The sequence below is a fragment of the Uranotaenia lowii genome, chromosome 3, assembly GCF_029784155.1.
Source record: "Uranotaenia lowii strain MFRU-FL chromosome 3, ASM2978415v1, whole genome shotgun sequence".
Taxonomy (NCBI): Eukaryota; Metazoa; Arthropoda; class Insecta; order Diptera; family Culicidae; genus Uranotaenia; species Uranotaenia lowii.
The window spans coordinates 107007289-107029379 of NC_073693.1; the positions used below are offsets into that span (position 1 = coordinate 107007289).

General features: G+C 42.6%; 3 protein-coding genes across 3 annotated transcripts in view; 2 read left to right on the top strand and 1 right to left on the bottom strand.

The window, feature by feature from the left end:
* The window catches only part of LOC129756434 (methyl farnesoate epoxidase-like), a 30594-nt gene extending 26610 nt beyond the window's left edge, over nt 1–3984 (top strand). The window contains exons 4-5 of the mRNA XM_055753310.1: nt 3196–3742; nt 3799–3984. Coding sequence (XP_055609285.1) covers nt 3196–3742; nt 3799–3983 — 732 coding nt within the window. The 3' untranslated portion in view covers nt 3984. The remainder of the gene's footprint in view (nt 1–3195; nt 3743–3798) is intronic.
* A 327-nt stretch (nt 3985–4311) lies between these two features.
* On the top strand, nt 4312–16205 carry LOC129756433 (probable cytochrome P450 305a1). The gene is made up of 3 exons (XM_055753309.1): nt 4312–4678; nt 14567–14816; nt 14881–16205. The coding sequence occupies exons 1-3, from the start codon at nt 4588–4590 to the stop codon at nt 16031–16033; spliced, it is 1494 nt and encodes a 497-aa protein (XP_055609284.1). The 5' UTR covers nt 4312–4587; the 3' UTR covers nt 16034–16205.
* Nucleotides 16206–16328: 123 nt separating this feature from the next.
* LOC129751050 (basic helix-loop-helix ARNT-like protein 1) overlaps nt 16329–22091 on the bottom strand; it is a 37055-nt gene continuing 31292 nt past the window's right edge. The window contains exons 9-11 of the mRNA XM_055746315.1: nt 21968–22084; nt 16806–17048; nt 16329–16738 (exon numbers count right to left, since the gene is read on the bottom strand). Of these exons, the coding sequence (XP_055602290.1) occupies nt 16602–16738; nt 16806–17048; nt 21968–22084 (497 nt within the window). The 3' untranslated portion in view covers nt 16329–16601. The remainder of the gene's footprint in view (nt 16739–16805; nt 17049–21967; nt 22085–22091) is intronic.

Consider the following 22091-nt stretch of genomic DNA (forward strand, 5'->3'; position numbering starts at 1 on the left):
CTCTCAACGCGCCTGCTCTCTCAAAATTCTACTAGCGGACTCCCAACACGCTTTGTTTACTGATGGACAAGCGGACTCTCAACGCGCTTGTATTTCCATCACTTTTCCTCTTTTAAATAAACCAGCGGACTCCCAGCACGCTATATATTCATAAGCACAACAGCCTCTCTCGGCTCTCTAGCTCAAGCAGACTCTCGTCTCGCTGTTCTTATTGCCTTCAGAAAAAAAAACAAACACTTTCACAACACAATTCACTGATTTTCAATATAATTAACGATTAAACCCTCGTGAAAGAGTGATTTCCTTCATTGTTTTTCTTCTCCTTTGCCGATTGCGACAAAACTGTCACGGTCGCCAATGTGCAAGCTTAAATTACCAGGGGGAAATCACCCTTAACACGAGGGCAGTACAATACCGGTAAACACGTCTTGTCCGACCAAACGTTGCTACACGAGAGGGCGCATCGACGGTTGCGCAGGAATCATGCAGCTAGTCTGGTAGTGTGTGTGACGGCTCATCGGAGCTGTTATTATTTGGACAGTGGCGTACCACACACCCTCCATAAGAATCGTTGCGATCCAGACGGATAATGTTAAAATCGTGGAAGGAGATGTTTGATTCGGAAGAAAGCCATGTTTCAGAAAGGGCAAAAATATCGCAACTAGTTTCATGAAGAAGAAATTTGAACGGATCCAGTTTAGGGATAATACTACGACAATTCCACTGTAACACAGTGATATCTCCGACCTCTGGGCGTAAATTAGCCATCGAGAGAGATAAACACTGAAATGAGGGGCCAAGTTTGCATCAATTGCTTTAAAAATGTCTTCACTATAGGAAGCATTGAGATTACAATGCCTCTTATTGATTCTGATACGTTGAAAAATGTTAAAATTCCATTCAGAATATCCGACAACTTGAAAAGTCCAGATTGGGAGTTTGATTCCGGGTTGGGGTTGAAGCTACTAGAAGTTCCCGGTACTTCGATTTTATTCTGCGATGTAAAATTCATTTGGAATCCAGGAGGAGATGTTTTTTCTTTCTGTACAGTTGGCGGTTTTTGCCTAACGGCGGCTGCAGGGCTAAATGTTGGAATTTTGTTTGGGATTCTGGTGATCTTAGGTGATGGTTTTGGACGTTTACGCGAGTTAGCTTTGAATATCACTGGTTGTTCTTCGTCAGCTGTGTCCGTGTCTACATTGTCTACTGGCAACGCAGAAAAAATATTACTTGTTTGAGGTTGGATCGGAGGCGCCGCGCTCTTTAATATGGCGGCATAGGACCGTTTTGAGCGTTCCTTTAAAGAGCGCTTTTGATTATCCCAGCGACTCTTAAATGCCTCGCACGAAGAGATTTCATGAGGTGAGCCCCCGCAATAGACACATTTCTGTTCTATTGCTGAGCACGCTCCATCCCCATGATTCTCCCCGCATTTGGGGCACCGCCGCTTGTTGCAGCAGTGCGACGCAGTGTGCCCCAACTTAATGCAATTTTTGCAATCCATTGGGCGAGGCACAAAGAGTCGCACGGGTAGCCTTAAAACTCCGTCAATCAAAACGTAGTGAGGGAGGGCGGTACCCGCAAAGGTCACACGAAATGATGCCGAAGGGGAGTACTTTTTAACTCCATTAACGACGGTGGCAGTGTGGAGTTGGTTACAATCCAAGATATCGACCGAAGTCGAATCGAGGCTCCTAAACTTACCAACGCCGTTGGATTTAACGTACTCCGCCTCTAAGCTCATCTCAGTGATCACGCCCTCGATCTCTACGTTTCGAGACGGGATATAGACGTGATACTCTAGGTTTACGAATTTGCTGGCCACAATCTCATTTGCGGCTTTCCAGTTAGCCACAACAACGCGCAGCTTGTTCGGACGCAATTTCGTAACACTGGTTACAGAGGGCCACCTCGCCAGATCTTTGGTGATCTGTACCACATTTAGCTGTTTACCATTCGCTTTGGGCCGGATGAAAACCACCCATGGCCCAGAGGAAGATGAACCCTCTGTATATTGTCGGAGCCGGTTGACTCTCCTCTCAACTGGGGATGATGCAACATTGTCATCCATTCGAGAACAATTTGCATCTGAAGGACCGGCATCAACCGAATCCTCCAGATGCTCCTCATCTTCATAGGAGACATTTGCATCATCCCCAGTTGGAAGGTATAACCCCCCGCCTTCGCTCATATTTCTCAACGGGAAAACGAATGTTCTCCGTGTTGAAAATATGAGCAAAGCTCAAAATGCTTGAAATATATATATTTAAAGGGAAATAAGACAGAGATAGAAAAGGTGAAAAAAAGAATAAAAAAGACTCACTTATTTTAGCACTTCTTACAGAGGTATCTTTTGCCAGTGTATATCGGTTGCACCAACCACGTGGTTTTTCGTTGATCCTCCAAGATGGCGACGTCAATCGAAAAACCCAACCAAATGAACGTTTGACCACTTTGAATTCACTCAGCTACGGCAATTAGCGACCGAACTTGCCGAGAAACCGCCCTGACGGTGTTGAAAATCCGGATTTGTGGGGCGAACAGGAAACCGCCTGTTGATGAATATGGCCAAGTAGATGGTGATGGAGTCTAAATGCTGCTTCAACTTGGCGTTTGAACAGTTTAGCCAATTGTTCTTGTAAGGGAATCCGGCAATTAACTACCGAACCAGCAATAGCAATTCACTCCGCGTGGTAAAAAAAACTCACCAAGATTTGGCGAGAGAAAAAAAAACCCGGCACTGCAGTCAGCGAAAACACGTCCGCACTGTGCGAGCTACTAGGATGGAATGAATCAAAATTAATGTAAAACATAATATTAGCATGGAATTTTTCAATTTGGCTTATTTATAATAGTTTTAAACTGTTAAAACAAGAATTTTTCCATGTTTTACTGCTTAAAACTAATATAATTGAGTCAAATTGAAAAATTTTATGATTATATAAGGTTTTACATCAACTTTTAATAATTTGAAATAAAAATTTGAAATAAAAAGTGACAAAAAAAACCGTTCGATTTTGGCAACATTCGATTTTGGCAACATAAAATTTACGGGCGTGTTGCCAAAAACGAACGGGGTCTGTATGCGTAAAAATTGCAAATATCATTTTTTTTATCAAAAGTTGTTTTTGGAAATTTGCTGCAAATCTTACTTTTATGTATCTTATGTTTAAAGGATTCTATTGATATTTTCAGGATACAATAAAATTGAAATCAGAAGACCCCACCCAAGGTGAATGTTTTATCTCCGAATATCTTCAAGAGCTGCGTAAGCCGAACCTGCACAAATCATTTAGCAACGATCAGTTACTGTGTCTATGCCTAGATCTTTTCCAAGCTGGATCGGAAACAACAAGCAACACGTTGGGCTTCGGTATTGCCTACATGCTCCACCACCCCGAAGTGATGGCCAACATCCACCGGGAGCTGGACAGCGTCGTTGGTCGCTATCGATTACCACTGCTGGACGATCGACCTTATCTACCGTACACCGAAGCCGTGATCTGGGAGATTCAACGTATCACAAACGTAGCCCCATTGGCTATTGCTCGAAGGACGTTGCAACCCGTTCCGCTGAAACAGTTTGTTATCCCCGAAAACACCATTGCAATACCGTCAATCCATTCGATGCACATGGACAAAGCGTACTGGGGTGATCCGGAAGTGTTTAGACCTGAACGGTTCCTGACCGAAACTAAGGATAAGCTGGTTTACCATGACAATTTCATGCCTTTTGGAGCTGGTGAGTTTTTCTACAATTTAACAGGGGAAAAAATAATTGAAATTGAATATTTTCAGGAAAACGACGCTGTTTAGGTGAATCGATGGCCAAATGGAATTTGTTCATATTTTTCGCCTCTTTCATGCATGCGTTTTTGATAGAACCAGGCCAAGACGGGTGCTTACCGGATCTTGAAGGTGTCGACGGAATAACGTTGTCCCCAAAACCTTTTTTTGTAAAATTGAAGGAGCGTTTAGTATGATAATAGTAGTTGATAGGCAAACAAAAGTTCTGTGTGAAATGACGGCCACTAAGAAAAAAGACACTTTAATTGAAAAACTTAAATTGATAAAAAAAATTAAACTTCTCACAATCTAGAGCTATCCAATATTCACGATTTATTATTTACTGTGCTCCCTTCATTGACCAGATGTCTCCAAGAAAGAAGCGTACGCAAAAAAAAACAATTGAGCTTGGCTGCGATAACGTTCTTTTGCTCTATTCTCATTCAATTCGATCGAGTCGGAAGACTCGAACGAAAGTATGTAAATTAGAATCTCTCTTGGCATCCGCCCGTTTAGTTGCTCGCCACTCGACACCGTGATCAGAACTGTCTGAATTAGGTTATCGTCAATTTAAGATTGAATAACTGCTTTCAGTTCCGTTTATAATCTTGACTTTTAAAGCTCGGATCGTGTTTTTCTAACATAGATAGTTCAATAAACTACCAGGAAAAGTGTGTTTTGAAAAATAAATCCAGTTTATTTTAAGTGTTAAGTGTTTAAAATGGTAGTTGAGCTATAAGTTATGCAATCGAGTGTCAATGAACGTCAAAGTGCTGAACACTAACGATAGTTGATTGAAACATGATCACCTTTTTGTTATTTGGATTTTTGCTAGCGGCTCTGATAGCTGTTTTTCTCCAGGAAATACGCCGACCTAAGAATTATCCACCAGGTAATCAATCGAGACTTAAAAAAAGTTACACATCATCAATCAAACTTGTCTTATTAGAGAGACTCAGGAAGTGATGCTCTGCTACTGTTGCTGACTGACAAAATTGGCTTTGGTTCAACAATTGTAACGTCATCTTTTAGAGCTATCGCGTGGGAGCGATTCAAGTTCCAATAATTCAAACCACTTTGCTTTTGTAAAAAATGGAAAGCAAAAATTATATGACTAACAAAACTAGTTTGATTTGCGTAAATCGAAAATTGACAATATCAAGAATAGAAAACGCTTATGGATAGTATGACTTAATAGTATTAAAGTTATAGTATTTTAAACTGTAAGTTCATGCTTAATTATTTCGGCACTATGAACACGTGTGTATCGTGCGATTTTCGTCCTCATCAATATTCTAACACCAAAAGCCGGGTGTTTAGAGAAATCCAGGTAAAAAACAGGAATCTCACATGAAAAGGGGACCAGAACAAAAGGGATTTTTGAGCCACCGGTATGCTCCGCGATGTGCGCTAACGCTCTCAGAATCATCATAACAAAAACTCTTTCGGTTTCTGCTGATAAAGTGAACTCATTTACATAACCATACATGTTCCGAACCGAACCAAACTTCGGGAGCATGTGCGCGGTTGTTGTTCATCTTCGTCTTCTTTGGCTCGAGTTCTCGCAAAGCCGGCTCAAAACAGCTGTGTTTTTGTTTGAGATAAGCATACCGGGCAGCGTTCTCGATAGAAAGAAACACGAGACTCTGCCTTAAGCAAAGTGAATAGGTAAAGGAATGGAACAAAAACGAAGACGCATGCGATTTTCCGACGACGACGCCACCATGTCGTGGGATGCGCTTATCAACAAACCATGCAATGCAGCACATGTGTACCTTATATGATGAGTAGTTGTTTTGGTTTCCACTGACAGCATGTTTTGCTTCCTCGTTGTTTTCCTTTGCAATGGAACACGCTGCATAAATATTTCCAAAAATGGTAATGCGAGATCTATATTGAAGGTTAGTTTTGATTCAAGTTACAGATCGATGTCTAATTGAAATTTTAGCATTTCAACATATTGAAAACCAAATGTGAAGTATACCGATTTTTGTTTAAGGCTTTTCGGTAAACTAAGCAGAACTACATACTTAAAAACTTGGTTTTCATTGATTTTAATATTTCGTAAAAAAGTTTTTTTTTTATTTTAGCTGATAATTCAACAACCAACAAGAGTTTTCAAGAAAATAATCAGTGCTCTTTCTGTTTTTCTTGTAATCCATTTACGGCATACGATCTCGACTAAATTAAAAACTTTTAATACCGTCAAACGGGGCATCATGCAACAGCGGGGTTCGATGCAACATTTATATAACACTACATTGAATCAATTTTTAATTTAATGTATTGTAATAAAGTTATCTTTTAATGATAACAAAATGATGATGACATAATTTCTCACATCTTAAGCTAGTTGTCTTAAGTTTTTCATTTTTATGTAACATTTGAAAAATCGAGCAATAAATGTACAAATTTTAACATGTTTTGAAGTCGAAAAAAACTTTACCCAGTATGACGGATCGACTTGATAAAATTGCCTACAAACTTTTTACAGGTTTCCTCATGTTATACCAACATTGTTGGTGTAAAAATATTTTTCGAACAATCACCCAATTTTTTTAAATGAATATTTTTAAAATTCAGTTAGGTGTCTGGGGTTAAATGCAACAAAATGCAAATCAAAGAAATACCTTGTAAATCTCGTTTCCATGTGTTGGAATATGAATGTTTTGCATCACGCGTTTGTAAACATTTAAATTTTATTCATCCAAACATTTATTTTTATGATTTCAGCTTTTAGAATTTTTCGTAGTATTATTTAGCCCCTAAATGTATGCAGCATCCTTATTTTCAGAAAAAATGTGAAAATTTGTTTTTACAGACCCAAAAACTACTGCAATTGGTGTTGTCATGCGTAATGGTCTTTAAAGCATCGCAAATATATTAAAAACTATGAATTTTCGTACGTGTTCATAAGATTTTTCATTAAAAACAAAGTTTGTTGCAAGTTACCCCATTTTCTAAGGAGGGTGAAAATCGCATGTTTTTAAAAAATTAAAAATAACTGAAGAAACCAATAATTTTTTTAACTACGCCAATTTGATGTCCCAGCATCCTTAAAACTTTTGATGCAAAAAGGATACGATTAACTGTGAACATAAGTTTTTTAGAAGCCATTGAAGTTGAAAATTGTTGCATGTTGCCCCAGTTGACGGTACTTAAATAAATCTTTAAACAGCTAAATCAAACTGAAATAGTGAAATTTCATTATTCGAATCGGGATAGTCAAAAGCTCTGCTAGGAAACACCATCTTTGTCTTTTGGGTCCATTTTCAGACTCCACCAAAATTATACCCAAGTTTTTAATTTCGCTCTTCACGTGTTGACGGTAAGCATCCTAGCGAAAAGTAATTATCTATCCAGAGAGACAAATGGTGGTTGATTCCATACAATGACGAAGCAACCAAAACAGTACGCCACCTGACGGGGTTCCGTCGATCGTGACCTTGTTATTACTGGACAAGCGGGTTCGGTCGGTCTCGGATCCGCAGGCCAGCATATACTTCGTCTTGGACGTATTAATCATCAACCCAATCCTTCCTGCTTCGCGTTTCAGTTTGCGGTAGATCTCCTCCACCGCCGCAGATGATCTGCCGACTATATCAATGTCATCGGCAAAGCAGATAAGTTGACTGGATCTGTTGAAAATCGTGCCCCGCATTTCGCCAATCGCTCGTCGAATAACACCTTCTAGCGCTACGTTGAACATCATGCAGGATAGACCATCACCTTGTCGAAGCCCCCTGCGCGATTCGAATGAACTCGACAACTCACCCGAAATCCGCACGCAGCACTGCGTCCCATCCATCGTCGCCTTGATCAGTCTGATCAGCTTCCCGGAAAAGCCGTTCTCGTCCATAATTTTCCATAGCTCGTCACGGTCGATCGTGTCGTATGCGGCTTTGAAGGCGATGAATAGATGGTGTGTAGGGACTTGGTGTTCCCGGCATTTTTGGAAGATTTGCCGTAGGAGACCGTCCCTCCATGAAGCCTGATGACTTCCCACGAATTTGTTTGCTTGTGGCGTTAGACGGCGGAGTAGGATTCGGGACAACACTTTGTAGGCGGCATTGAGGACAGTGATCGCTCGGTAGTTCTCACAGTCCAATTTGTCGCCCTTCTTGTAGATGGGGCATATTACCCCCTCCTTCCACTCCTCCGGTAGCTGGTCTATGTCCCAGATCCGGACTATCAACCGGTGTAGGCAATCGGCCAACCTGTCCGGGCCCATTTTGATGAGTTCAGCTGCGATGCCATCCTTCCCAGCCGACTTGTTTCTATTCAGCTGGCGAATGGCTTCCTTAACTTCACTCATCGTTGGGAGTGGCTCGTCTTCGTCGTTGGCTACGCCGGCGATGTACCTTCTCCCACCGTCTTGATCTCCTGCATGTGCGCCGTTCAGGTGTTCATCGAAGTGCTGCTTCCACCTTTTGATCACCTCACGATTGTCCGTCAGGATACCCCCGTCCTTATCCCGGCACATTTCGGCTTGCGGCACGAAGCCTTTGCGGGATGCGTTAAGTTTCTGATAGAACTTTCGTGTTTCTTGGGAACGATGCAGCTGCTCCAGCTCCTCGAGCTCCTCCTCCTCCAGGCGGCGCTTTTTCTCCTGGAAAAGTCGGACTCGCTGCCTCTTCCGCTGTCGGTGATTTTCCACATTTCGACGGGTGCCTCTCTGCACTACTGCCGCCCGCGCGGCATTCTCTTCGTCCATCACCCTCCTACACTCCTCGTCGAACCAGTCGTTCCGTCGAGATCGCTCCACATAACCGATGACGTTCTCCGCAGCACTATTGATGGCTGTTTTGATGGTATCCCAACAGTCCTCGAGAGGGGCTTCGTCAAGCTCGCCCTCTGCCGGCAGCGCTGCTTCGACCGATTGCGCGTAGTCTGCCGCGACCTCAGGTTGCTTCAGTCGCGCGATATTTAACCGAGGCGGGCGCCGGTTTCGCGTGTTGTTCACTACGGAGAGTTTTGGGCGCATCTTCACCATCACCAGTTAATGGTCCGACTCGATGTTGGCGCCCCGACAGGATCTGACGTCGATGATGTCCGAGAAGTCCCGGCTGTCAATCAAAACGTGGTCGATCTGTGATTGAGTTTGGTACGGTGATCTCCAGGTGTACTTGTGTGAGAGGCGGTGCTGGAAAAAGGTACTACGTACGGCCATTCGTTTGGAGGTGGCGAAATCGATAAGTCTGAGGCCGTTTTCGTTGGTCAGCTGGTGCGCGCTGAACCTTCCAATTGTCGGTTTGAATTCTTCCTCCTGGCCGACCTGAGCATTGAAATCCCCGATGACGATCTTGATATCATGTTTTGGGCAACGGTCGTATTCACGCTTCAGCTGCGCGTAAAATTCGTCTTTGTCGTCACCGGTACTTCCGAGGTGAGGGCTGTGCACGTTGATGATGCACGTTGAAGAACCGGCCCTTGATTCTCAACCGGCACATTCGTGAGTTGATCGGCCACCACCCGATCACGCGCTTTTGCATCTTTCCCATCACTATAAAAGCTCTTCGAAGCTCGTGTGTGTTGCCGCAGCTCTGGTAGATGGCACGACCATCTGGATACATTCGTACCATGGAGCCCTTCCAGCATACCTCCTGCAGCGCTACGATGTCGAATTTGCGGCTCTTCAATTCGTTGGAGAGCACGTGGGTACTGCCCACAAAATTTAGAGTTCGGCAGTTCCATGTTCCAAGCTTCCAATCGCTAGTCCCTTTTCGTCGCGTGGGTCTTTGCGGATTTCCATCCGAAATTTGTTGTTCGTTGTTCGTTGCTTATGTTTTTTATAGTCACAGGCTCGCAAGGCCCGCAGCTAACCCCACTATCTCGCAGGAGGACCGTCATGATGTTGCTGTTTTGGGTCCCGAACACCACCAGGACGCTGTTGCACTCCGCACGCCGCCCCTGACATGGAGAACAGACGCGTACGAAGCCCCCTGACTCAGTCTGCATGCGACCAAAGCATCCACCGGGGTTGGGTACCCGATCTCCGCTAAGGTTGCTCGCACCCCAGCTAGCACCACGGGGAGGTAGAAAATCGGAGTTGCAGACAAGAGGTGATATGACCACTACCCGAAGGTTGGGTGCATGGGGTCTCGAGTTGCACATTGTCTACCGTTCACTAGCCATCAAACTAGGCATCAAACAATCGAGGCATTTATTCCAGTGTCGATCGAACCAAGCTGCTGTAAAGATTCTTGAGACAATAAATATTCTTAAAGTCTTTTGTCATGCCGAATAGAAGACCCAGCCATCTGGAAGCTTAATCAATGATGTAGTTTGTGTGGATCTTGAAATCTAGCCGTTTGTCCAGGATCTCACCAAGGTCTTTCACATGCTCAACTTGGGCAACTGCCTCATGTCCAAAAAAATAATCAGCCGATAGCGGGAGCCGCTTGCGTGAAAATTAAATTACCGTACATTTGTTGATCAGGAATGTTATGGGTCCTAGGTAGCTCCCTTGAGGAACGACAGGGAATTGATTGGAAAATGATTCACCTGTTCGTACAATAAGTTTCCGTCCTACCAGGTTGTTATGGAACCATTCCAGTAAAGAGCCTCAAATACTGATACGATCTAGTTTAACCAGTGGTCGGAAAATCGCTCAAGAAAAGCAATCAGGAATGGTTTCTAGCTAGAATGATGCTACCTCCGAGTGCTGTGATACGCACGTGGTAAAAGTACCTATTGAATATATGTCGAAAATCAACACTAACTTGATACAAGAAGATATACCATGCCCCACCGGAGGCTAACGTTGCTATTCGTCACGTGGCTAATCGACGGTGAACGACATACTTGGTGATACATTTTGAACGTCGCTCCCTCAATCATTCCCGAACGTCTATCCTCGCATCATTGTTGATAATGCTCGTTATTGATAGACGATCATTAATGTTTCAAAAGGAAAAATCTGAATAAATACCAGGACCACATGTTCAAAAAAGCTGTAGCACATGCTGGACAGTTCATTGCGGTTACCTAGTCATGATTTTGTCCTTCTAGGCAAAACGAAAAATAAAAAATCATCTGATAGCCTACATAGATCGCTCAGAACTGATACATATCAGTTATGATCCTAAAGGTTGAAAGTCGTTAGGGGAAGGAAATCAGCATCGAGACGTTCGTTGCTGATAGTCTGCGTCCTTTTTTACCTCATCATGTATCGCAAAAGTGTTTCAAATACAGAAGCGTCGTTGTCATGCATGGTTGTTTGTATGATTTGGTTGAAGAAGGAAAATTTGACTGCTTTGATTTTTTGGCTCTGAATGTAGTCAAGCATGGCTCAGTGAAAATGATTGATTTTCGGAAGCATGAGTTTAACGATGGCTATTTTGTGGTTTACCTTGTCGAAAGCTGCGAACAGGTCGGTTTGAGATCCTCTGGTAAAGCTGTCTTGCACAGAAGACGTGAACTTTAACAGTTTTGTTGCCGTAGAGCGCTCAGACATGAATGCATGTTGTTCGTTAGAGAAATAAAATTTGCAATACGAGAAAAATGGATCTAATACAGCCAGCTCAAGCTGTTTGGCAATCGGACATAAGCCAGGAATACCGCGATAAATTTAAAATTTAAATGTTTAAATTCTTCCTGTCATCTTTTTGTAACGTGGATTACGTGAGCGATTCTTGGAAGATTCGTTTTATAGGAGTCAGCAGTTGTAGTGTGTATCGCTTTAGGAAAGTCGCTGGTATGTCATCCGGACCTGCAGAAAAACTGTGTTTCAGCTTAGCCGTCGCCTTCAAGATGGTATCGTCATCGACTACGATGTGATGAAAGGAAGTACTCTGATGTGAGACGTTACTAGCCGCAATAGTCAACTGGTCCGAGGATTTTAGGCCAGAATGAAAAGTACTACGGAATTTGTCAGCGAAGAGGTTACAAATATCGCGGTCCGAAGTTGTCGACTTGTCTTTCAAAAACATATTGGGCGGTAAGCCGGATTCTTTCCGTTGGTCCTTAATGTCCTGTCAAAACGATTTGGGTCTGGTTTTAAAACCACGTTGTTTCCGAATAAAATGTCCTGGTAACAACGCGAGCATTCTTTTTTATAAGCTAAGTTACGATATTGGTTTTTGGCGTGAAGAGACTTGTGCCTCACGTAGTAGCAAAAGGCTTTGTTTTTGAGTGCTTTCATTTGTCGCAACTCTTTCGTAACCCAGGGAGCACGTAGATTAGTGGCTGCTGAGCGTTTTCTTATGTGACGATCGATGATGTTAAGATCGGAAGATTCGAGTTCAGAATCTCAGTCCATGGCGTCAAGCGTTTGTGAAATAGCGACAAAATCGACGTTCTGAAATCGAGAAATAAGGATGCCGATTTCTTGATAAGAGTCACAACTTCAAAAATTTCGAGCGAAAGCAGCAGTGCCGGGTGATGAGGAACAAACTGAACCAGAGGCGCGGGAGTTAGTTCAATCCTAGCCAATTGAGATGCTTCGTCTTCACACTCCCCTATAACATGCTTAATCCCGATTACAGTGAAGTGACCAAAATATTCTAAAAGTCTGTGGATAATTGTATCCCTTGAAAGGTTGTTCTTGCCGGATGGAATTCCAGTGTCTCCACACAGCATGCTCATCATGTGGAAAATCAACGGCGGATTTCCATTCTTTCCAGAAGTTCTGATGTACGAAATTTTTTACTATCCATAAGCTCGGATAATCATCGAAGTTTAGCACGGATGTATCAGGAAACGATCAATGTTTACAAATCAAACTAACTATATCAGTGAATAGCATACCACAACAGATAGCAAAACGGCTAGTGGATACTTGGACATCGCTAAGGCCTTTGACTAAGAACCTCACAGAATCATTTTCGATTGTATTCGTATCTGATGAATCATTAAGGTTTTACAAACATTTGAGGACCTCACGCTCCGGTGCACGACATGAAGTTTGGTGCAGGGTAGTTACTTTTATTCCATTAGTTGTTGAAACTACTGGTTGCTGAGAGCCTAAAAATCTACCGAACTTTCAACTCGAAAGTAAATTCTGCTACGTTCCGATAGGACATTGACATATTACAAGTATGGGGCGAAGTGTACAGGATGAATGATGAAAATTTTTATAAATAAGCGTTTTAAGAACAAGAGGGTCAATTGCCTTCGATTACGAGACCTCTGAAAAAGTAAAAATCATGAATGATCTTGAAGTATCATTTGAACCGAAATCTATCATTTTCTCAACACACGACTACTACAGCTAATGGTTTGATGGATTTCCTACGTCGAAATACTTAATTACTTAAACGTGTAAAGCGAACAAAAACAACAGAAAAATGATCTTAAAGATTTTTTGTAATAGTCAGATAGATTCAAGCCCCAATATCGGTCAAGCTGAATGAATTGAAAATTTCAACCAACGGAGACTTCTTGAATCCCTTCTTTTTGAAAAAAAAAAAACGACTTGACAATTAGGAAAGTGCCATGAATGGTTCTTTTGCTTGTTGTCCAAGCCGCTAGCTTGCGTAACAAATTGCCAGGCATTTAAGGCATACAGTGCATATAAGGTTTGCCAATCAGGTAACACAACACCGAAAGAATACCCTAAGATCCTGAAGTGCTGTGCTGCTCCGCCAGCACGAAAAACATTCCAATGAAATTCTGGAGTGTCGTACGTTATTTTCTTAGGAATTTCATGGGAGAAAACATGACTTTTTGAGAAATAGGTATTTTACTATCGAGGGATACTCTCAGAGTACAGTGGCTCTCCACGGCAGGCGAGCCACTTTTATCAGTGTAGGATGACGTCACTATTGGGAATAGTCCGTCATAGCGTAAAAAAAGTTCGGAGTGCGTCTTGTGACAGCCGTGAATTCAGGATAGGCGACACTAGAACGGCATACGACGGATGAAAAAAAAAAGCCACAGGGTAAAAATCTACGGTGATGGGTCAAACAAGAGGAAAACCAGACGTTCGAGTGGAATTTGTCCGATACAGCCGCAGGAGGAAGGAGGAACCTGAAATAATAATAACTATAGTCGCTAAATCCCCAAACCAGAGTTTTCGTAAACATTAACGATGGCGACATCACTGACAAAATTTCATGTTGACCAGACATCTATCAAACGTCTTCCAAGCATCGGAACCAAACAAAAGAAAGGGTTTCCGATTTCCGAGTTGTTTGATGAAGTTTTCAGCGTCGTTGGTTGGAGTATTTCGCTAACGAGTAATACTCCCGGTGTAGAGCGGCTCTCGATGTCGGGCGAGTCATTTTAGTTGGGGCTGGATGACGTCTTCGCGGCTGGATCATACGAGTTATTTCGTCTAGTCCTGTATGTATTTTCTCCTCGGGATTTTAAACCCAATGGTTTTTTCATCCCAAAAGTCCCGAACGTTTGTTATGACAGGCGGGAGTTCAGGATAAGCTACACTTGATCGGCACACGACGAACATATTAGTGGACCACGAGCCATACCAAGGAGATGCAGAATCTTGTTTGGGATTACCATGGTTCGGCCCTCAAACTTGGTCGCCTAACGGAGCACGCTGAGATTCGAAAATTCGTACCACCTTGGTGACCAACTAACCAAAAAAACCTGACCACAATCTAACGACTAAAGGTTTGACCTAACCTCTCAACAACTTAAGGTCGAAGTATTTCTAACCTGGATAATTTCTGACAAAGAATTAATAGAACGACCTTACAGGCGCCCAAAAGTCGTCTTACTCACTCAGTTGTGAGGGCTTCAGATTACGTAACTGTTGACTTTATAAAAATAAGGAAAAAATCATGAATAATTGTAATGATTGTCTTTTTTTCAATTGCAGGTCCCCAATGGTTACCTCTGGTGGGAAACACTCCGCTGGTGCGGAAATTGGCCCGAGCTTCCGGTGGATCCCATCTGGCGTACGAAGCCCTCGCGCGGCAGTATGATAGCCAAGTTATTGGACTGAAATTGGGACGCGAGTACGTGGTAGTTGCCTTGGGCTATCCCGCTGTGCGTGAAGTTCACAACAAGGAAGCCTTCGATGGACGCCCAAATAACTTTTTCATTCGCCTGAGGACCATGGGCACTAGGTAAAATGTCATTTTTGGTGTTTAAGTCATCGGAACAGGGTTAATGAATCTCTTTCAATTATAGGTTAGGAGTAACCTGTACGGATGGACCGTTTTGGGCAGAGCATCGCAACTTCGTAATTCGTCACCTGAGACAGGCTGGGTATGGAAGACAACCAATGCAGCTGCAGATCCAAAATGAACTGAATGAATTAATCGGGATCATACGGGTTCTTGAAGAAAAACCTGTGTGGCCAGGAAGTATTCTTCCAACGAGTGTTATCAACGTGTTGTGGACTTTTACAACGGGATCAAGAATATCGAGGGATGATAGCAGACTGGTGACACTTTTGCAGCTGCTTCAGAATCGATCGAAGGCGTTTGACATGTCCGGAGGAATTCTGAGTCAGCTGCCCTGGCTTAGATTTATTGCACCGGAATGGACTGGGTACAACTTGCTCAAAAAATTCAACCTGGAGCTGAACGAATTCTTCATGACCACTATCAAGAAACACCATCAAGAATATAGCGAAGAAAAGTGTGACGATGATCTGATTTACGCCTACATCAAAGAAATGAAAAGTAGAATGAATGATCCCAATTCCACATTTACCGATCTTCAATTGACGATGATAATTCTGGATATCTTTATTGCGGGGTCTCAAACAACCAGTATTACAATTGATTTAGCTTTGATGATGCTTGTCTGTCATCCGGAAATTCAACGTAAGATTCATGAAGAAATCGACTCCACCTTGGCCCCAACTGAACTACCTCAGCAGCATGACCGCAGTAATCTTCCTTACACTGAAGCTTTTCTCCTCGAAGTACAAAGATATTTCCATATCGTCCCGGTGAGTGGACCTCGTAGAGCCCTGAGTGACACAACTCTCGGGGGCTTCAACATCCCAAAAAATACAACAATACTCATGGGTCTCCGGACGGTTCACATGGATCCGAAGCATTGGGGAGATCCGGAAAACTTCCGCCCGGAGCGATTCATCGATGAAAATCGACAAATCTTCAACACTGACCGGTTGATTCCCTTCGGTTTGTGCCGGAGACGTTGCCTTGGAGAGTCTCTTGCCAGATCCTGTATGTTCACCTTCCTGGTAGGAATTTTGCAAAAGTTTTCGCTCCAAAAACCTTCAGAACAATCACCGGATCCCGATTTGAAACTTCAACCGGGTATAACGTTGTCACCCAAACCATACCACATTGTTTTTAAACAGAGATGAAATAATTAACGAGCGTTGGTGGTTTTGATTTTCGCAAGAGAATAAAATGATTTGCGCATGACCGTTTCTTGGTGACATCGATGAATCGCAAAGCGAGGAACCCGTTTATCAGTAGAACCCAGTATGAAAAATAATTCTTTCCACCGGTTGGAAGTGCCAAGAATATGTATGTCGGTAGATTAAATAAAGAGTGGTGTAAATTTTCTTTTCATTTTTTTTAGTTCGAAGAGTGGAGTGGAGGTCTAGTTTAAAGTATTCGAATATGTGTAACAAACAAAAAACATTCCGGAACATCTAACAATACAACATAAACTTGTATTCTCAAAACATTACACAACTAAACATTGTTTACCTGGTATACTTTCCACTACCAGTGCCAGCCAGCCCTTATTATCTCATTCACTAATTTGGTAACTATTCGTTTCATTGCGTTGTTGGTATGTGTTTATCATCTTCATACTAAAAATATACACAAAATGATGGGTCTTTTGGTATTAAAATGGAATGACTCAGAATTCTACTATCATTGAGAGAAACACTTTCATACACCGGCTCTGCATAGCCGTCTTTAAGGAAGTGGCCACGGAAGTCCGGAAAAGTCAACCGGACCACCCAAACCGGCATCTGCTTCCAGAAGGCTCATAATTACCGCCATTGCGGCTTCATCGTTGCCATCGGTGCTGTTGTTGGGAGTGTGTGGAACTTCTGAAATAAGTAACCAACAATTATAAATAAAATCAGAAGTTCAGATATTTAAAGTTTAATTATATACCATGTTCCGGACTAACGATGCTGTTGCTGCGGACGTGATTGTACCCAGGCAGGGTACCGTTAACCCGTTGTGGTGGAGCTCCGGCTCCGGCTGCCGAGGAAGTTGGCGACATGTCGGAGCTGGATGCGGCCAACGTTCGTTCGACGGCTGCCACGGCCTCGCTCGAAAGGTTGCTGGCCGCATCCTGGAAGGCGGGGTTGAAGTTTTGCGGAATCACCGGTTCAACCGGATCGGGACTGCTTTCTGTAGAATGTAGAATGAAGAAAAATCCAAGATTATAATAAAAAAAATGATTACTTTTGTGGCCCCTAATCATTTTTATACTGGTCAACTTTTAATCTAAATAAGCTAGTGCGTTTAAAGAAGATAGATACTACTCTGGCATTAGGTCGTATTTCCAAGCAGATACCTGCTATAAATCTTATCTCCTTCCCCCAGACGTAATGCTTCTTCAACAAGACTTAAGTCGTTTTCAAACATATAGTGCTGCACAAAAACTCTTTGCTTAAACAGCCGTTAACTGCCTCGTAAAGTCATAGCGAATTCGGTAGTTATTGAAAACAAAAATAAAGTAATTGTTACCAATTTTGATTTACTATTGAGTAGCACGTTTACATCAATGCTAGTGATAAAACGTCTTTCGCTTATTCTTTTGCCATACCATTTAGGTTAAACTGGTACTTTAGAGTTAAAGATCTCTGCGAATTTAATTACCTTTCGCAGGTGTTTCTACGTCTGATTAGAGAAAACCGTGTGATTACATATATTTCATCCCTCGCAAATTTAACTTCATCTATGTACACCGTCAGCTAGTGAAATCCAAAGATTATGAAAAAGCGATTTCTTTTTTGAAAATCAACTTAACTTTCAACCTTTTCAACGGCATAATAGACGAGAGCACGATAGGTGCAGAATCTTTGAAGATCTTTTGTTGTTGACTTCTTGCATCTGTAAAACCTACGTGCAACTTTGTGCGTTAGCTTTAAGCCTCTCCCATTCAATTTCCGGTTTCATCAAATGAGTGATTGAAGCCATATAGCGTGTCCCATTATGTTTAAGGACGATTTCAAATGATCAGTGCAAACACTATTTAGGACCAATTTTTTTTTTACTTTTATGTTCTCTATAGTCTTCTTTTTCAGTGAATCAATGTAAAATTAGTTTCGTCAATCGTAAGTAGGCCAGTGATCGAAGCTTTTTAATCGAAGACTGCTCATTAGCTTTAGCACAGACTGATTTGCGATGATTTTGGCCACCTTTTTCCAGTTTTTTTGCGATGTTTTTGATAGAATCTGCAGACTTCCCATGTTTTCTCAAATACAATTTGGCAAAGGCCCAAAAAGTTTCAATAGGTCTCACTTGAGGACAATTTGGCAGATTCATCTCCTTCGAAACGATCTGGACTATGTTGGATTTGTACCAAGCAATCGTGTCTTTTGAGTAGTGAACTGACCCAAACACGGAAAAAATAGTACTGGGTGTTCATGTTTGCGGATCATGGGGAGCAGACGACGGTTCAGACACTCTTGGACGTAAACAGCTGTATTCATTGTCTCAGTAGTCACGAACGGCTCGGAAAACAAGCCATACTTACATATGACTGCCCACATCATTGCCATTATGCCAAATTTTTCAGTAAAAATTGATATATTTGCCTCATCAGCACTTTCCGAACAGTGTAGTACTGGTCACCCGGAAGCGTTCTGTAATTAAACTTGCAATAGGTTTTGTCGTCGATGATAACGCACACCGATTTTCCATACATCAGTTGATCAATTTACGAACTCTCGGTTCGGAAGCAGCTTGTTTTTGATTCGGCTTAAGCTTCTTCTGCTTCTTATATGTCTTCAGATCCTATATTACCTTGATACGATGGAAAGTGCTGAGAAGGGATCCACGTTTTCAGCCACATCCTGAACTGAGGTAGTGCCTTACTGGTTTATGCATGCTTGACTTTCCGGTCCAAAGTTTTGTCCACCGGACTCGGATTCCGCCCTGATTTTGTTTTGTCAACGAAACTGCTTACCTTTCCATACTTCCGAATCGAATTTCAGACCGTTCCAATGCTTACTTCTTCTATTTTTGCCAGCTGACTCAGCGAAATGTTGGGAATAGTACACTATTTGTGCACGAAATTTTTCGCGCTTCGGGGGAAATGCTTCTTATTTTCACGAAATGAAAATCATATTCATTATGAAAAGTGGAGCTTATGATACATAGAGTTTTAAGTTAAACTGTAAACAACAACACCTAGCAGAAATCAGCTGTTCAAACGTCATTTATAATGAGCAGGGTTGTATCAAAATCGTGCTAAGACATAATGTGACACGTTTCACGCACTTGCATCTGGTTCAACCATTCCAGCAACATTTTCACAGAGATATGAAGTTTTAATTTGGAACGCGATGAAAGCACATTGGTAGCACACTGAAGTGTGCGGAAACGTGCGCTGGAACGGGCAGAAATTCACCAGATGTGCAGCAAAATTCATCAGATGTGCGGCAGAATTCATCAAGTGTGCGGCAGAATTCACCAAGTGTGTAGAAAAGTTCATCAGATGTGCGTTCCATCTTTGATTTGATAATCTGAGCACTACCCATCGATCCATTTCAGTCTACACAAGGCTTTCCCCCAGCAAAGTTTCCCAAAAGCTCACTCTCATCTCTCCTTCGGAAGGCGAAGGAAGCGAAAGTAATCAGCCTTTTCTCAATAACCGTGAGTTTACGGACGATCGTTCCGAGCACGCAGCGCAGCTTTAACACGTTCGTCGCCACGCTCATTTTGGTAGTTTTAATAGCCGGGCCCAAAGAAATTCTAGGAGCGAGAAAGAAAAGAGGGAGAATTCCAAGATTTGCAACAAGTGTGGCTAAACTGAGCGGCTAACTTGAGTAAGAGAGCGTCACACGTTTTTGATGTGACTGGGCCTCCCAGGAAATACACCCGTTACCCGAATATGGGTCCCATGGCGACGAACGTGTTAAGGTGATTTATCGCTCCACAACTAAAGCTTTTGGACTGCAATGCATCGTAATACACTCTTGCCTGGAGATGATGGATATGGAGACTTTCAGGAAGTTCTCGAAGGATCTCCATATGGACAGCTCGCACACAAAACCAAATGGGGAAACTGGATTCACAGCTATATTTCTCTCAGACAGTTTCAAACTGTCCCAATTCCTTAGAAATATTACAGTCCTCTATTTATTCTCTACTTATATTGTTACCTGGACCTCTATCATCGTATTCGAAGAACAATCTTCGCGGCAACTTTTCAAGACCACTCTCTAGTTCTTTTTACTCTGGAACTTAGTACACACAGAGTATTCCTCGGCGTGTTGGTACAAGCCAAGTAACATGTCACTGGTTATGCCGGTTTGGAAAAAATTAAAAAACTCGAAGTCTTTAGGCTTTCGACCTTTTCGTTCGAAATGTTTTCTCACGGCTTATCGTCACTCACCCTTCAGTTATTTCCAGAACCGTAAGCTACAATTCATGACGAGCGAAGGATTTCAGGAAATGGATGTTACAGCTGAAGTACTGCAAGGGTCGATACTGAGCCCGGTTTTACGGAAAATTACGTACGATGAAGTGCTGACATTGAGCCTGTCAGAGGGAGTAAAGTTGTTGATTTCGTGAACGACGTCGTTAAATACTCCACAGAAATCGTACAGCTAAGAGCTTTAGAGACTGTAGAAGCGGCGGAGAGCTGGATGCACTCCAAGGGATTGCAGTTGGCTCACCACAAAACCGAGATGGTCCTGATATAAAACCTGATTTCACCGCAAACAGGCAAGATTACAGTTGAGTGTGATGATTGACAACCGGTTCAGCTTTAAAGCCACGTTTAGTATGTGGGCAAGAACAGTAACATCTCGGGAATCTCAAGTAGTCAGCGAAGGGTAATTTCAAGTGTGGCTTCGTCAATCCTTCGATATAGAGGGGCAGCCTAGAAATCTGGCCTTAACATTCAGTGTAACCAGCAGAAGCTGAACAGTGTACAGAGGCGAATGAATTTGCGGGTCATCAGTGCATACAGTACCTTCTTGTCGGAGGCAACAAGCGTTGTAGCGGGAGTCATGCCCATCTCGGGTTAGTTGGTGGAGGACTCCTATTTCTGCGCAAATAGAGGCACGCAAAACACGAGAACACGAGCAAGGGATATCTCCATGGCCAACTGGCAGCAGCTGTGGGACAGCACAGAAAGAGGAAGGTTGATCCCAAATATCAAGGAGTGGATGGAGAGAAAGCATGGCGAAGTGGATTTCTACATGACGCAATTCCTGACTGGTCATAGATGCTTCATGAAGTATCACCACAGGTTCGGACATGTGGCCTCGCCTAACATGCGGTGACGTGGACGAGACGTACGATAACGTAACTCTACTTAGCCTAATGAGTCCGAATAAACTACGCTATCAGCATAGCTGATCGGCCACGACGTGAAGATGACCTCGGCCGCTAAGGAAGATATTTAATTTGAATATGAACTTTTGAGCGAGTGTTGCATTAGTACCACGAATATATGCGCGAAAAAGACCTCCCTTCCGAAATATTGCCTAAGGGCAGTTATCAGTTTGGGTTATAGTCTGTGGCCCCAGGTGGAGTTTAGGGCGTATGTATATACGGATGAGTATATACGAGTAGGCCCAATAGCTTCATGGACCCAGACTAGTTTCAGGGGAGACACGGTGGAACAAACTTTCACGACTTTTTCCTTCACGTTCTTAACAAAGGCGTAATCAAGGGAAATGTTTTTTCCGAGTCTTTCAACCTTGAGAAAAATTAATAAATAAATAAATAACAATAACAGAAAAAAAGGAAACCCAAGAGACTAAACGGATAAAACACGGATCAACTATGGCAGAGTTGACGCAACTCTGAAATTACTGACGATTTCCGCAAAAACTAATAGTTGCACTTTTTACTACACTAAACGCTGGAAAACACAATTCAAACCACGTCATTATTTCATCTTCCATGAAATAAGCCGAAGATAAGACCAGAATGTACCACATCATGACGAGGGAGTCACAGTCACAAGTCATTCGCAAGATCCACATTTTGGTAATCCAATGGCTTACTTAATTAATTAAATTTCCAGGAAATTTTCTGCATCGAAATTTTGACCATTCTTGTTTTTGGAATGGCAAGAGTACACTTACCAGAAGACGAGTCGCCGATCCTTCGTTGATGATCAAGAACTTGCTCGGCAATTTGTCGACCAATCTTACTAGCCTCTACGTGGGAGTTAATCATTCGTTGTATCTCTCGGCCGTTTGCTGAAAA